This window comes from Seriola aureovittata, chromosome 12 (genome assembly GCF_021018895.1).
Source record: "Seriola aureovittata isolate HTS-2021-v1 ecotype China chromosome 12, ASM2101889v1, whole genome shotgun sequence".
Taxonomy (NCBI): Eukaryota; Metazoa; Chordata; class Actinopteri; order Carangiformes; family Carangidae; genus Seriola; species Seriola aureovittata.
In genome coordinates this window covers 6,174,685-6,191,154 of record NC_079375.1, presented here as the reverse complement: position 1 = coordinate 6,191,154, position 16,470 = coordinate 6,174,685, and the positions used below count along the sequence as shown (strand labels likewise).

The 16,470-nt window shown below is 40.6% G+C and overlaps 1 protein-coding gene across 1 annotated transcript in view; it reads right to left on the bottom strand.

Moving 5' to 3' along the window:
• Positions 1–16,470, bottom strand: part of lig1 (ligase I, DNA, ATP-dependent) — a 50,300-nt gene that overhangs the window by 23,585 nt on the left and 10,245 nt on the right. The window contains exons 8-18 of the mRNA XM_056392146.1: positions 14,009–14,095; positions 12,019–12,075; positions 11,215–11,273; positions 10,484–10,597; positions 10,158–10,324; positions 9,675–9,751; positions 9,326–9,417; positions 7,775–7,874; positions 7,473–7,558; positions 6,401–6,516; positions 4,110–4,205 (exon numbers count right to left, since the gene is read on the bottom strand). Of these exons, the coding sequence (XP_056248121.1) occupies positions 4,110–4,205; positions 6,401–6,516; positions 7,473–7,558; positions 7,775–7,874; positions 9,326–9,417; positions 9,675–9,751; positions 10,158–10,324; positions 10,484–10,597; positions 11,215–11,273; positions 12,019–12,075; positions 14,009–14,095 (1,051 nt within the window). The remainder of the gene's footprint in view (positions 1–4,109; positions 4,206–6,400; positions 6,517–7,472; positions 7,559–7,774; positions 7,875–9,325; positions 9,418–9,674; positions 9,752–10,157; positions 10,325–10,483; positions 10,598–11,214; positions 11,274–12,018; positions 12,076–14,008; positions 14,096–16,470) is intronic.

The following is a 16,470-nucleotide window of genomic DNA, read 5'->3' as shown; positions in this document are numbered from 1 at the left end:
CCACCAGGATGCTTTAAACGTTTGAATTTACAACCTGAACCAGACAGAGATGATCAGAGAAGCAAAATCAGAAAGGTCATCAGAAGAAGCCAATCAGAGTTCAGGGTAGCAGACACATTAGAGGTAACAAGTTGTTTTGAAACAGTCTAATATATCAAACATAACCAGTTATCCCCATAAGGTCATTAGGCTAAGTAATGCATTAATTATGAATTAACGTATTTGAATTAATATTAATGCGATAATGTATTACTATTAATTCATAATTTAATGCATTAAGGCACTATGGTAGCTTCAGGAAAATTAGTTTTCCCTCATTAATATGCAAAATAATGCAGCAAGGTGCTGTAAAATCTAATCAGACCGTCTCCTCTATGCAGCGTGCGTGTGTGTTAGTGTGAAGTTTCACTCAGGCATTGTTCATTTATTGTGTTCACATGAATTTGTGATGCGCACAGCCACTGCCTTGACAACATAATGTCAGGCACGGGATGCAAATTTTCATCTTTTATCAACTGTCTGCCACATTAATGGTCAGTAATCGATATGTGAGATGAAAGCTTCATTTGAACAGCTGACATTGGCTGATTTCACAACACCAGTAAATTAAAAGTATTAAATTAAGAGTCATAAATTACATAAACACAGGAAAATTATTTCAGGCACAAATTAAATAAAATGAAATGAATGCCATAATGTAAAAATACTACATCTTTCTCGGAACAATCAAATTAAGCAAAAACACCCAAACTTTTCACACTGCTTATTTGTTTTTCTGTCTAAGCCCTTACAGTTTAGGCAGAGAAAATGACAAAAGAAAAGACAGAGACAGCAAAGGAGAGAGGTACAAAAAAAAGAAAAAGAAAGATGACAAGAAAAACAGGTTAACGGGTATAGAGAGAATGAGGGGAAGGGAGAGCAGCAAGGGAGAGAAGACAGCAAAAAAAAGTGAAAGAAAAGGTTTTAAAGAAGGAGAGAGATGTGTGGAAAAAGAGTGTGAAAGAGAAATGGTGAGAAGGGAGATGGGGATTTAGAGGAACTGAAAGCAAAAACAAAAAAGGTGAGAGAAGACAGCAGACAGGAGCATCGACAGACAACGAAGAAAAACAGCGAATATGTAAGGAGTGTAGAGGGAGAGAGAGAGGAGTGGTGAGAGGGGAAGGGTATAAGAGGCAGAGAGACAGACCAGAAAGGTGAAACTGCAGACAGGCTGTATCAAAGTGCTGAAAAAAAGATGAGAGGAAGAGACAGACAAGAATGAATAAGACAAGAGTGAGAAGAGAGGAGAAGTAAAGGTGAAAAGAGAGCAGCAAGTAGTGAGGAAACGAACAGGCATCATCAAGAAGTAATGACGAAGAAAGGAGAGGAATGATTAGACACAGCGACATGAGAAAGACAAGTGGACGGATGGAGCAATGAGGTGAGAGCGAAAGACAAAGAACCGTGTCGCTTTTAAAGTTATGAAAAGAAAAAAAAGAAGAAGAGATGAAAGTCTTTGTGAGAGGGCAGATGCCGTGTGAAATGATGAGACACAGGGTGTGAGAGAGAGAGAGAGAGAGAGAGAGAGAGGACGAGTTAAAAATGAGAGGAGGGGAGGGTGGTGGTGAAAAGTAAACTTTGTACTCATTTGCCGTCATGAAACTGAGCTGAGCCACGAGAAAACCACAACCATTCAAGTCTCGCTGTTTCTGGTTTTCCAGCAAGGCGAAGTAAAAGATGTTTTTCTGCCTTGATGACATGTTGGGAGTTGTGATGGGTCACACACACACACACACACACACACACACACACACACACATATACACACACACACACACACACACACACACACACACACACACACACACACACACTACACTACACACTGTCCGTCTGTTTCTTCTATTACCATTCCTCCCTGCAACATCTAAAACCAATCTACTTGAATGGTGCCAAATAAATCCATATCTCGTTGTGTAAACCTACTTTTGGTGCCACTAACAAAGATAACATCATGACAAATACACTGCATTTCCAATAGCTGCTTCAAAATAAAAGCCTGGTTTGCTGTTGGAAAGAGTTTTTTTTTTTCAAAGTATTTTTGGGGTGTTTTTATGCTTTTAGTAGAGTAGAGTTAATGGTAGGTAAACGTCAGGAAATGGAAAATACGCAACTTAAGTCCCTTATTGGACTTGACATTGCAGTTCATGCTCATTACCGAGGCCACCAGAAAGCTCCATCAGTGGAAAGTTTTTAATGTGAAGCAGCAGGAAGTGTCAGTTTGCAGTCACAGTAAAACTTAATACAGCTCTAACACAGCTGTACAAGCGATGGGGAAACAATTAGATGAGCCTGATATCTGAAAGAACGACCAGGAACATAGAAGTTAAGATGAACTTACAAGTCACAACAGCACTGAGAGTTGAAAACAGCGACTTTTAAAAACAGAACCAGCTGGACCACAACAGTGTGGGTAGGTGTTTATCCCCTGCTGTGAGACCACATGGGCCATAGTGAAAAAACAAAAAACAAAACAAACAAAAAAAAAACCCAAACTACTTAGACCCTCCATGTCAACCAGTAACAAAGTGGTCGCTTCGCTGCAGGTGTAGCCTCCCACCATCATCATTTCCTTCCTACCTGATTCTGAAAAGGACTAAACAGATTCACCAGCTAGATCATTGCCAATTTTTTCCCCAAATCTAATCTTTCTCTGGGATTAAACTCATGACACCCTTGACAGCAAAAAATACCATCCCCAAAAAGTCATTCAAAATCTGACTGCTGATTTCTGAGATAGAGATGCAGTCCAACTGATGTAGACCAGCAAACGTTCACATGCTGTACTGAAATGCACCATTTCTGCAAAAATGGAAAGATTGTGATGAATTAAAACACAGCGCTTTGTTCCCTATAACAGGAACAGTATTCCCCTTTGGTTTGTTTCTCAGCTCAGAAGAATTTTTAAGTAGCAGTAGTAGTAAGTAGTAATAAGTGTGATTCACTAAGGATTGGTTTGACCTGAAAAACTACATGCATTGTAGAAAAATTGAACTTTCTAATCATTATGTGAGACATGTTGCAGAGCAAACCTCAGCAGTTTTGTCAGCATATTACTTCAAAATAAAATTCACCAAAATGATCAAGACAGGAGGTGATTCTTTCACTTTCTTGTAAGCTCTGCTGTGCTGCCTTTTTCCTGCATTCATTTTCAGGAACAAATAATGTCTAGTCCTTTTTTTTTTGAAGCAGGCATCAACGGAAAATTCAGTGCAGGCAAAGCACACCTGTTTCCTCTTATTACCTATAAATTATGTCTTAATAAATTCCAGCAAAGGGACCCATTAATAACCTTCATTGACTGTGTTGAGAATTTATCTGATTCAATAACCTGCCCTGATTAATACAGACCAGATGGGAATATCTTTTATTCCTATTATTGATGTTTTAATAACGCTTGTGTACTCAACAAAGTCTTGAAAACAGCAACTGTGAACGACGAAGGCAAGAGTAGAGAAAGCCAACTGATACAGCTTTATTTGCAGTTCCTCACTACAGCAGAAAAACACTCAGCAGGTGCCGAGCAGTGAGTGTGCTTAGATAACCCCAGGCCAACTGCCAAGGCACCAGGTACCGGTGATCGCCTGCTCTCTTCCTGTGCAAGCAGATCCTCGCTAATTTGGCGAGCCTACCCACAGCTCCAACTTTCAATTAAATGATTGGTGTTTTTCACATCTATTGGAGAGATGAAGTTTCATGACAAGCTGGTTTAACATTTCTGTCCTTAGAAAAAGGAAATTTAATGGCGAGCGGTGGCTCTCGACAACTGAAGGGGGACCAAAGGACAAGGGAGGGCAACAGATAACCAAAGATAACTAATAAGCTTTGAGGAGCGGGTTTCAAACTGAGACAGACTGAGACAAAGAGCAGAAGTGGGCACATGAAAACCAGACAGATGATAGATAGGTTGAGAAAAAGCGGCAAAATGAAAGACAGAGTGAGCGAGACGACTGTGTTGCAGTTGTTATTTGCACACTGTAAAAGCCGTCGGTTACCAATCACGGCTCACAGCGACTCGCCTCTCTCCCAGGGGCTGAGCTGCAGTGCTCTGCGTGTTCTGAGTGTTTTACCTTGGGAATGCGAGAGATGATATCGGGGTATTTGCTGGTGTTGTCTTCCTGGTTGCGGCTGAATATTCGAACCTCGCCGCTCTCCAAAATGTGAATCTGTGGGGAGAAATAAAGAACAATAAATAAATAAAAACAAACTAAAGCAGCCTGTTTGTATTACAAGTGAAACCTGATTGATCACAGATTGAGATTAGGAGATGATGGAGTCATATATATTCTCAGTTATGACAATCTTAAAAATATGTTATGCTGGGATCAAATTAGTGAAAACATTTGTCTTTTATAGATGCTCACTGTGTTAAATTAGCCTGTCAGAATCATATATTCTTACTGTGACTTGGCTGAGAGACACCCTGACCAATCATATCTTGCCATCTTTTACGACTTCAGTGGCGTACATCTGTGATTGTTAAGATTATCGAAGTCACTGTTCCACCTGTAACTAATGAATATTTTCATTATAATTAATCTGGCAATTATTTTTGATTAGTCTATTAATCGTTTGGTCAAAAAGCAGTGGAAAAAGCAATCACAATATTTCATAGTTGTAATTTTCCACTGCCCAAGGTGACTTCTTCAGATTGCGTGTTTGGTCCAACCATCAGTCAAAACCAAAAGGTATTCAGATTAGTTTCACATTGAAGAAGCTGAAACCACAAAATGTTTTATTAATTTTGCTCGAAATGTTACTTAAATGATTACTCAACGGCAAAAATAGTTGCTGGTTTTTCTGTCAATTAACTAATTAATCGCCTGATCGTTGCCATTCTGCATGTATGTGGTCTTCGTGGTAGTGAGGAGGTCGTCTAGCTCCAGTCCTACCTGTCTTGGCGGTACTTGGAAGCTGCTCAACTGCTTGCCTTAACTCATATGTTTGTGATCCATCTACCCAATGTTGTTTCTCCGTAGCTCAATTTCACTATTGTTATTTGCGTCATTTTTGAATCCATTGCATGTCTGTCTGGTCCTGGAAGGATTCCTCCTTTGTTGCTCTTAATGTGGTTTCTTTCTTTTTTCCCCATTTAAGGGTTTTTGGGATTTTTTCCATATCTAAACTAAAGGTCCCTTATTGTTCTTTCAAACATGTGAACTATTGATTGTCTTTGATTTTGTCATCTTGATCAGTCCTCTGCTGTGACTTTTATTTTTTTAAACATTCATTGTTTTTTATCTATGCTCCCACACTGCCATGTGCTTTACAGCTGCGCTGTCCATACTATATTGTGCTGTCTTTTGCACATTATTTGTTATTATGTCCCTTTGTACACATTAACTACTTACATTATTTTATGATGCCATTTGGCCAGGACAACAGATGACTGTCTCATTTAGAGGGTTTTTTCTACTAATCAATAGGCATCATTTCTGATAAACAGTCATATTAAATACACGCCCAATCATTTACTTGACCGATAGGATGGGACACACACTCCATGAATACATAGTTACTTTTGATTCATCAACTGACAGACACTTTCTTGTGGCTAGTCCCCAAATCTGAACAGCCACACTCATACACAATATACTGTACACACACGTACACACACACACACACACACACAGTGTTTAAGTGAGTGGTGTACCGTGAGTCCCTCTGCTGGCTGTTTGAGGTAAAGTCCACTGCAGTGAGTTGAGAGAGAGAGAGAGAGAGAACTGAGAAAGAAGAGGAGGACGTCATAGGGTTTGCTCTCTCTCTCCATCCTCTCTCTGTTTCTCCCTCCCTGCTCATCTCTCTTCTTCTCAATTCAACTCAGTTCAAAGGCACTTTATTGGCATGACTGTCCAAAATTAACAATACAGCTGGAGGGGTTTACATTACAGTCTCTCACTTGCTGTGTCCCTTTATGTCTCTCTCGAAATTTCCTCATCCCCACTACTGTCTCCCGTCGTGTCTTCGTTTTCATCTCCCTCTCCCTCTTATGTGTCTCGCCTTCACTGTCTCTAGCCGCTTTCCTCATTGCTCTCCATCACCAAGCCCCCCCCCCCCGGTCCACAATGACAGAGGTAGCTTGCTCTGCCTACAGGCCCAGGGCAAAAGCAGCACTACTGTTTATCTTAAAAGAATAGGCGCACGCACACACACATCATGCAGGAACGCCATGCATGTAGTCACACGGTAAGTGAACACACAGCGAGAGTCACAGAATGGCAATACCTCAACCTCAAAGAACATAGCCGAAAGGTATATGCATACAAAATTCAGCAGGCATATGTTCGCTGGCAAAAGCACGCAAAACAAACGGTCCCATTCTGTCACATTACCACCTACATGCACATAGACAAATACACACCTGTGCACGCTCGCCGTCGTACTTGTACTCGCAGGTGAACGCCGCCTCGTCAAACTTCTTCATCACCTCGCCGACACCCTTTGTGGGGTGTGCCAACATGGGTCTCAGCGGTATACCTGGGAGCGGAAAGGTGGCGAGAGAATTGGAAGAACAGCTGAAAACAGCAGGATATCGAGCAACCAATACAAAAAAAAAATCGAATATATAAAAAAAAAAAAACGCTGCTATGAATTCATGAATTCTAAACAGTTAAGAAAACTAATTGTGAGTCAGCCCAGGAGAAGTTTCCTTCATTTGACACTTTCTGGTGCATGTGGAGAGGAGGAGGGGCCGGCGTGGCGCTAACAGGCCTCCAGGTTACGACAAAGAGGCAGATCTCGCATCCGTTTGCAAGAAACCCAGAAGCTGTGAAATTAGCTTCAATGACACATTCCCCGCATGACACATCAGCATCACACCCACAACTGTTTTTGTGACAAAACCACAGTTGAAAAATTAGTTTGTTTGTATTTTCATTTGGCCCTAATACGAAAGCTCTCTGACTCGCATACCCTTGGGCTGCGCTGCTAAGTTAAGCTTCAAAAGCAGCAGAGGAGTGATATAAAGAAATATACCAAACAAATTCCTTTAATTGCAGCTTACAGAGCACCGAGCCAGATATGACAGGACAGTAATGTTTTGTCCAAACCAGCTGGTTTGATCCAAAAGAAAATTCATCGGCTCCTTTAACTATAATGCATTTCAGAACAAAAAGGGGTTCCGATTATTTACCTGCCAAAATAGCTGCTAGATTTGTCTAACTGACCAACAACGGCCAATTTAGTTTCCCAATTTAGTAGTGTTCAGATGGTGGCTGGTATTAATTTCCTGCCTTGGTGCCAAGGCTCCTTATCACAAATAGCTTGACAACAGTGTAATTGGGAGCTAATCCTTAGTTTAGTGGTATCTTATCTTTGTGTGATAAATGACTCAACTAAAATAACTGAGTCACCTCCACTGAACCGATCAATAAACACACACCAGTCACCATTTTGGATTGAATAACCTTTCTGCCTCCCGATTGGCCGCTTACCTGGAGTGAGCTTGCAGTGATTGGGTAGCTGGTCTATGCCCTCTTTTAGCAGAACAGGGATGAGGACGTCGTAATTGGGCATCTCGCTGGATGGTAGAGCGTGGGGAGTGAGTGGGAGACAAAGCCAAGTGTTTGGGAAGAAAAACAAAAAAAGAAAGAAAAAATCAATATCATCCAAAATGAAAGTGAGCAGTATGAGTGAGCGAGAATGAGGGACAGGGCTTAAGGGGAATGAGGCATTGTAGTGGCGCCGAGGAGAGACTGCAAAGTGAAACGAGGGGGTTTGTTTAGGTTTCAGTTACCAGTAAGTCTGTTTGAGAATGAGACTCTTCTCTTCGATCCAGGCCCGCTTGCTCTCAGCGCTCATCCCTTTCCCTGCGTCGATCACAGCAGGAGGGAAACCTATAAGGAAGGAGGGAAAGATGCATTTCAAACAGATCTGTGAGTGTAAGAACATTTGTACAACCGAGTATTTGTTGGATGGAAGTTCACAGGCTCTTCAAAGGCAATAAATGGGAATAAGAAAGGAAACATACAAAGGCTGGAGCAGTGCAATTACTTGTGTATACCTGCACCTCAGTGTTTTTCTACAACAGACAAAACCTAAAGAGCCCCACTGTGGTCGAAATGTTTAAGATAATATAAGCTTGAAGGCCAGATTAATTATTTTGCTTAAATTACAATGAATTATTAATTGTAACGATCCACTTGAGTCTTACAAAGGAATTTGCTTTTAGTTGACCTGCCTGATAAAATAATGGTTTAATAAATAAATAAAATTGCTAAGAAAAACATTTCCAGACCAGACCACAGATCAATGGAAATTTCCCCACCGAGCCTCTGGTCTAATTGACTCTTATTAAAGCATACCTCCAGTGGAGAATAAGGCACGAATACTAATAAGTCAGGGATGAATTTATTTAATTTGGCGTTGGTGGTGTGAGAACGGGTCAGATCAGAGCTGAAGGTAGATAGTGAGAGCTGTAAAACTTATTATTATATACTCAATCTTGCAACTTATTGAGAGGACGTTGCCAGTTTCAAACACTGTATTACATACTGCATAACTGCTGCTTTTGTTCATGCTTTTTTTAATTTTTATTTATGCAGGACACATTTGGCCATAAGTTGGTTTGTTCAACACATCTAATAAATCAAATTTCATCCATAACAGTTCTAATCAATGCAAAGAATATTTTAACACCATTTAACACCTTCTCTCTTTTAGTGAGACCTCCCAGTTGGGTTCTCAGTTGGGTTCTTAAATAAATTTTGTGAGAGATAACTGCATCCTACCACAAGTACAGAAGCATTTCATTAATAGGCGCATCAAAAAAAAAAGTCTACAAACTTAAATCTAGATACAGAAACTTGGTGAAAGGCCAGTTTTTCCACAGATGAGGAACAAAATTCACAGTCCCCGATCTGGGCAAAAGTATATTTGAAAGTTTATCGAAAGCTAATGCGAGGCTTCAGCAGTCTGCGTTGAGACAAATCAAGTGGATATCTTCCAAAGTTAAAGTATTTTTAGTACAATATTCTGTCCGTGTTTGCCTGGCTGAGCTGTGGTGGAGGCATTATATAACAAACAGGGATTCTGTACTAAAAAAAAAAACTAACTTTGGAAGGTACTCACTTGTGTAACTCAGACTGTTGAAATCTCACATTAAATTCAGATCAACTTTTGAATCATTTACATTTAAATCGCTTTAGGAAGGGGTCTTTTATTGTCCAGTAGGAGAACAGGAGGAGTGATAACAGCAAGCAAAAACTGGTTCAGCGTACATACAGGCACTTTACTATTGTTTCAAGATGAATGTTTTTTTTGAATATCCTTTCAAATTCAGGGCTACCTTGTCCAGGTGGGGTCAAACACACAGCCTGGCTGAGTGCTGATAGGACACTCTGCTCGGCCAGGCCTATCCTCAGCTTCCCAGCAAGAGACCTGTCAATCAAAACCACAAGACCAACCGCAGTCAGTGTTGACACCTGCTGCCCATGACAGCAGCTACATGCTTGCTCATTCACACATGGAGGTAAGAAGGCACTGCAACATCCGCGTGTTTATACACATGCAGATGTGGATGCGTGCCTGTGATCACACATGCACACACAGTGGAGCCTGTGTGTGCATGTGTGTGCAAGTGTGTGTGTGTGTGTGTGTGTGTGTGTGTGTGTGTGTGTGTCAGAGTGTTATTTTACCTGACTATGTAGCGGGCCTCGGAAAAGCGGCATGCCACAAAGAGGCCTTTGATGATGTCGATTTTCTTATTCATGGCCTGAGGCAGGCGGGAGGAAATTGAGATTCACAGAAGAAGAGCGAGAAGAGACAGAATGCAAAAAGACTGAGGTCACCAGCGAGTACAAACTCCATGTTCAATCCAGAGCATTAAAAAAAAAAAAAAAAAAAAAAAAAAAAAAACACAGACCCAGTAGCAACGGGGAGGAAAAAGGACCTAATTGCTCGAGATATTCCAGCCAGGTGATGACTTATTCACAGCTGAGAAATTACTCCCCTTCCTCTGAGGTCCCCAAATAAACTAATAATTCCTTTTTCAATACACAATCACATTAACATTTCCTTTCTTTTCCCTCCTTGACCCCAATACTGAGAGGCAAATAGAGTGAAAACAATATTTTCTCAAGCTCGCTTTCCTCTAATGAAAATGTTATTCCGTGGCTCACCGAGTTTCCACTCATGCTGGCAATTTCCTTCAATTTCCTGAACACGCCCCCTGCTGTCAGACTGGCCGGTTGGAACATCATGCGCTGGTTGCTACGGGAACTCTCGGCCACTAGGCCCAAATCTCCTTTCTCCTGAGCCTCTGCTTTGATTTTGTCCAATTGTCGCCCTGGAAACAAGAGCGAGATGGTAAATAGCAGCCGGCTCGCTGGCTGATGAGCAGAAGGGTGGCACCAGCAGTTAGGCTGGGAATGCACAAGCAAGAGATTGGGTGCAACAGAGTGGTTATGCTTGTGTGTATGTGTTTATTTATGTGTGCGCCTATTACCAGTAGCTTGAGCAACAGCTTTCATCAGCACCGTCTCTCCAACGCCAAGCTCCATCCCCAGGTATGCAGGACCCAGCTGGTTCAAACACAGGTACACACAGCACAGCAGGTCGTCTGGAAAAAGAACATAAATAAAAGGTACACACACACACTTTATTACACAAAATACATAAGCATGCACAAATACAAAGAGAAGCACAGTCACGCAAATAAAAACAGACTCCACACAGAACACACTTTCAGTTGTGACACACACATACTGACAAACACTCAAGACACAACCAAACATGCACACACACACGCGCACGCGCAAACACACACACACACACACACACACACGCACGCGCAAACACACACACACACACAGAGAAGGAAACACACTCTCAAGACACCACCATACACACACGATGGATAGATACAAACATGGCCACATACACTCAGACAACAACAGACACAAAAACAGAAGCTCAGACACACAGACTCAAAAGACACACACATAGACACAGAGCAACACATCAACACAAATACATCATCGGAATCCCACAGGTACATGCTCATACACACGCACACCCACCTACAAACACACACACACACACATCAATGAACTGACTTATCCTCCCACTTTTATGTGCAACCTGGCTTCATCATCATCTCCTGATAGAGTGGCTGGCAGCCAGATGCCTGTGTAGCTACATCAGCATGCATTATGGGAGAGATAAAACACCATTTACCTGGAGAGAGCAGCAGCACAGAGCGAAGCAGGTTCGACAGCGTCTCAATGTTTCTCAGCCTAGGAAATGACATTGGGATTGCTTTGAGACAAGGAAGACGAGTTAAACGAATTTTAAAGCCATTCTGTAAATACTGGGAGGCAGGAAATGAGATCTGTCTGGAGGTTTTAATCGGAAATGGAAGTTCAGGAGGCAGACGAGCAGTTCATTTATGAAACGCTATACATCAATTGCAGTGGGTGGGAAAAATACAAGTCATTACCAGGACGTTTGTCATTTAATATCCTCAAAAGATAAAAACACTGTCTGAAAAATGTGTTCTCAATTCCTTGGCAAGAGCTTTCAGTATCAAATCATCCTTTAAAATGTATGCATCTAGATTCCTGAAGCTAAGAATCAGATACGTTTCCTTCACCAAAATCTGTATTCGCTTCTCCTCTTGTTTAGCTCAAGTTGTAAAACAATTCATCATCCAGGTTTCCAAAACAATTGCAGAGAACAAAAATGTGTAAAAATGTGTTAAAATACATTCTTCAACATTCCTAGAAACTGACCTATTTGTAAAAATTTCTTCCTGTTCCCTGCCCCCTCCAGAAAATTAATCCAATTACCTTAGTTTCCCTGGCTGGAACACACTTCTCTAATTACACTCCAGATATTCCCAGCAGAAAGCCTGAGTGCTAACGTTGTAAAAAATGCTTTGCTATATGTATATCCTTTGCATATTTAGCGATCGCTTTCTCCCAAATGGCATTTACCTCAGCCTGCGATTAAACACCTTTTCTCTCCATATGGAGCTCTTACCTGCCAGAGTCCTCTTCAATCTTCTCAAAGGTGCGAGCCACCGCCAAGTACGGCACTCTGGAGAGTGATGAGCATGTAGTTAGCAGGAGAAGCTGCCACACTGACAGATTTTTTCATTCACTGCGTTTAGCTGAACTCAGAACATCTAACAATTAGTACAAGTAGAGCGAGCTTTGATTCTGGGTTATCAAAACTCCATGAAAGCACCAGCGAGGAGAACAAAGGTCAGAGCTGCCACGGTGGGAAAACTGTGTCCTTACAGTGACTTTTGTTATGTAAAAAAAAAAAAAAAAAATATCTATTATGCTCCATATGGTGGAGAGTTTGTCTTTTTTTAGACCAAAAGCCTCCAAAAGAGAACTGCAGCGCTTTGTGCAGAGGAACCATGAGATTTAAATGCATTTTTTATATTCTGAAAACTTAAGTTTATATAATATATTTAATAACTATCAACATTGTTTCTTATTTGTTTTTGGAGTAGCAGATGTTTTGTTTTGTTCAGTTTTGTTTGCATAGAGTTGGGAGCCAGAATATTTAATTATTTTTAAAATAAAAGTATTTGAAAGTCAACTCAGTGACTTTTCTGTGACAGACATGTTGTCGTCACACTGTTTAGATGCAATAAACTTCATCTGCTATTCAAAGCAGGTTAAAAACAAACCACACATAACTGTACACAGGACAGTAGTTGACTCAAGTCTAAGCCTGGTTTAAGCAGTATGATTTGCACCATGGCCTTGATGTAAAATTCAACAATTTTTTCATGACTTTCCATTTCTAAGTCAGAGCACTTCCCTGAGGTGAAATTTTTATTTCTTCAGAGTGTCTTGATGTTTAACTCAAGAACGCTGCTCAGAGAAAAATCAGGATGGTTTCACATCAGTTTGGCTCAGTGAGAAAAACAAAACACCACTAATACAATGGCGACTTGTCACCACTGTTGCATCTCAAATCTTAGCTGTTTGGTGGCTAGATTAGCTTTGGGCCTTTTTATCTTTATTTGACAGTCAGACACAAGGGGTGAAAACAAACACTGGCAGAGAAGAAAGACTGGAATTACATACTGCAATAGTCCCTGTCCACACCGGCATCTTTAGCTTTGTAATTACCGGAATTGTCATAATACATTATGATCAATCAGACGACATTCTGTCAAAATAAAGGTCTATGGCACGCAGACGAGCTGTGATGTATGTATTTACTTCAGGGTCTTATTCTCCTCTACAGGACTTACATTTAAGCCAATAAATAAGGTAATTTAGCACTCCCTATATAGAGCCATTTTGTTTCCTATGACAGTGACCTCTCTGTCATATTACAAAGGTCTTGGCTTCCACTACTTTACTGGCTCGACACCTTATCACCCTGAGATAGAAACATGTTTTCACCCCCTCAATTTGAAGGGTGGATCAAGGGAGCACTGACCTGCATCAAGCTTGAGCTTATTATATACAATGCTATGGGCTATCTACAAACATTTTACACACTCTGGCCTCTTCTGGAGCAAATAAAACACTTTCTTCTCCCCCCCTCTTTTTTCGTTAATCTCTCATGTTCGAGAGGTTGGATTTGGTGGTAGATGGTGTTATCTGCATGGTTTTTGTTTTAATGTTTGCAAAAAGAAAAGCTTTTATTTTGGAGACATTTTGACAGCAGTAGCGACATGTAAAGTAAGTTTTAAAAAATGTCCCTGAAGAAGATAGGTATGCGGTCAAGATATGTCTTGTTTTTAATCATGCAGCCACAAGATTTTTAAATTCTGCATCTTGACTGTGCCTTGACTTTTTTGTGAACACTGACTGAGTTCCCGCGCAACAAGAGCGCCTGTTTTGTGTCACATTGTTGTCAGATCCAAGAAGCGTTTCCTTAATTATTTTTGTCGTTGGTAAAAAAAAATTAATTTGAAAGATTTCTTTAAAGTGAGCACCTTCTAACATCCCCACATATTCTGTGTGGTGAGTAGGGCACGTAAAGAGAAGGCTTGACTTACTTTTGGCCCTGCTTCCAGCAGGCGTGGTCCACGGGATGATATCCTGGCCGGGACGGATTGTAGTCTGTTTGTCCTGAAGTTGGCTCGCTGAGGAAGAACACACCGAGAAAGAGAGCAAATTAGTCTCAAACTGAACAATGGTGACAGCTGTTACACTCACTGAAGCTGACTCAGAATTCTTTGTAGACAGAAAGTCGTGCACACTATTATCATAACAATGAGATAGTCTGAAATGTAATGAGTGTTTCTGAAGATATTTTAAAAGTTGTAGTTGAACTACGGCAAAGTTCGTCTGAAAAGAAGAATACCACTTCTTATTAAGAAAAGTTCAGCATATTTAATAGAGGTGAAATTCCCACAAGACCAATGTAAGAAAAGTAAATTTATTCTTGTAATATGTATAGTATATATGTAACATGCACAATATGTTAAGTGTTTCTTTGCCTCATGCAGGGCGCAGAAAACCAGAGTCAAACAAAATATCATTGCCTGAATTCATTACAGGGAGCTGTGAACTTTCCTTTTCATGCGATGCCTATCACTCCTACACTGACGCACACGAGGCAGTGATAAAAAAATAAATAGTTAGGAGGATGAAAAATGCATTTCCTCTCTTCTAGAGCTAAAAATAGCTTGTGGATGGAATAGTTAACATGACCTCAAAATGACAAAGCAGTAATATACTACTGCTGCTGCTGGTTTATTCACGTGTAATGAAAGCACTGCGCACACCATAAGCATTATGGTAATACTAATGAGTCATACATACAAAAATTGATTGCCTTAAAGCACTTATAGAATACATACAGAGAGACTCTGCAGAGACTGCACTTTTTTAATAACAAACCTTTTGATCTACATCCACATACACACAATCATGTGATGCACTGGCACTTCTGTGTGCAGCTACTTAACAACTGTCTACTGATGTGGACGCAATTTAGATGTGTAACTGTTGTAACTACAGAAAATAACCTGGGTTTCACTTTCCCTCATCACTCGGGACCAAAAGTATTTTTCAACCTGAAGGAATCACTGGATATACTTTATGTAGCAAAAATCAGGTGAAAATATTTCAAATTTGACAAAAAGGTTTAAAAATATCCTATTGTACAATCTGTACCAGAAAAAGATCACTTCTTCCTGGGCCCATAATCTTAACCTCCTGCAAAATTTAAGGAAACTCTATTAATGCTGAATTCAAACTAGATTTTCTTTTCTTATTTTATGATAACTTTGATATTTACTCCAATAATGGCCCGACCCGACAGCATTGGGCACTGGAAACCAAATTGAGCATCTGGAACAACAGTTGCTCGATTTACTCCGTGTAGTGTGTCACAGGAGAAGACAACCGATGCAGCATCTGGGACACCTCACAAGGTCCTGACAAAAAAAAAATGGAATTCTTGCCTTTTGCCAAGTTTGACAATTACAACATGTTTTGTGATGTTGGCCCACAAGAGCACAGATTGGCCTTTGTGAGCAACTGTAAACATGGTGAAGTAAAAGAGGAATTGTGGTTTATTTCATTAAGGAATCTGTAACAATACAACCATCATCATCAGGTCAGGAGCGGTAAACCAAGTTAAAAATCACACCTATGGTCATCGCACAGTGAGGTTGAATGGTTCAAGGTTGACTTTTGCTCATTAAACCCTGGTTATGTCTGCAAACATACATTGTTGTTGCTGTCAAGTAGAACAGTAAAGTCCATCCCTATCGACTTAATGATCAAGTGTGTTCATCACACAAGACATGAAATTTGAATAAAGTGCTAATTGGTCTGCATTGTCTCTTAGCCAACTCTCAACAAGAATTTGTGACTCATGTGATTCACTTGTGATCATCTCAAAAGTCTTTTGAAAAACCCTGATAACTAACAAAGAATTTGACTAAAACTAGAGCTTCCTTGATGGAGGTAGTTAATCAATGTGACCAAGTAAAAACATGGGAACAATGATGGATATAATCATTAGTGATAGCCCTACTTCAACATCACAGTTTCAAATCCATTTCTTCTCATGTTCCTTCCTGACAAGCAGTGCATGCACACAACATGAGGGGTCAGAGGTCAAGGTCAGCTGAACAGTGCACTATGAGGATGAGTTAAGTGTATCAGATGCTGCCACTGAGAATGAACGACATACCTGCTCAACAACCGTATGTAACCACCAGGTACATAGACGAGAAACAAAACAAAGGCTGAATCCAAATGTCTTACAGACTTTTGTCATACGTACAGTGACATGTTGACTGTGCTATGAGACAGGACTTAAAGACCTTGTGTGTTTCCATGGAGATAAATTGCAATCTCTGACGATGTAACAGATCTTATTGTATCGAATTGAAGGTATTGGTGTTGGCAACCTGTGCATGATATTTGCAAGGCCTTGCTAACGACCCTACATAGGCCAAGTACTGTACCAGGGTCTCCTGGCCAAGTGGTCAGAACTGAAGAA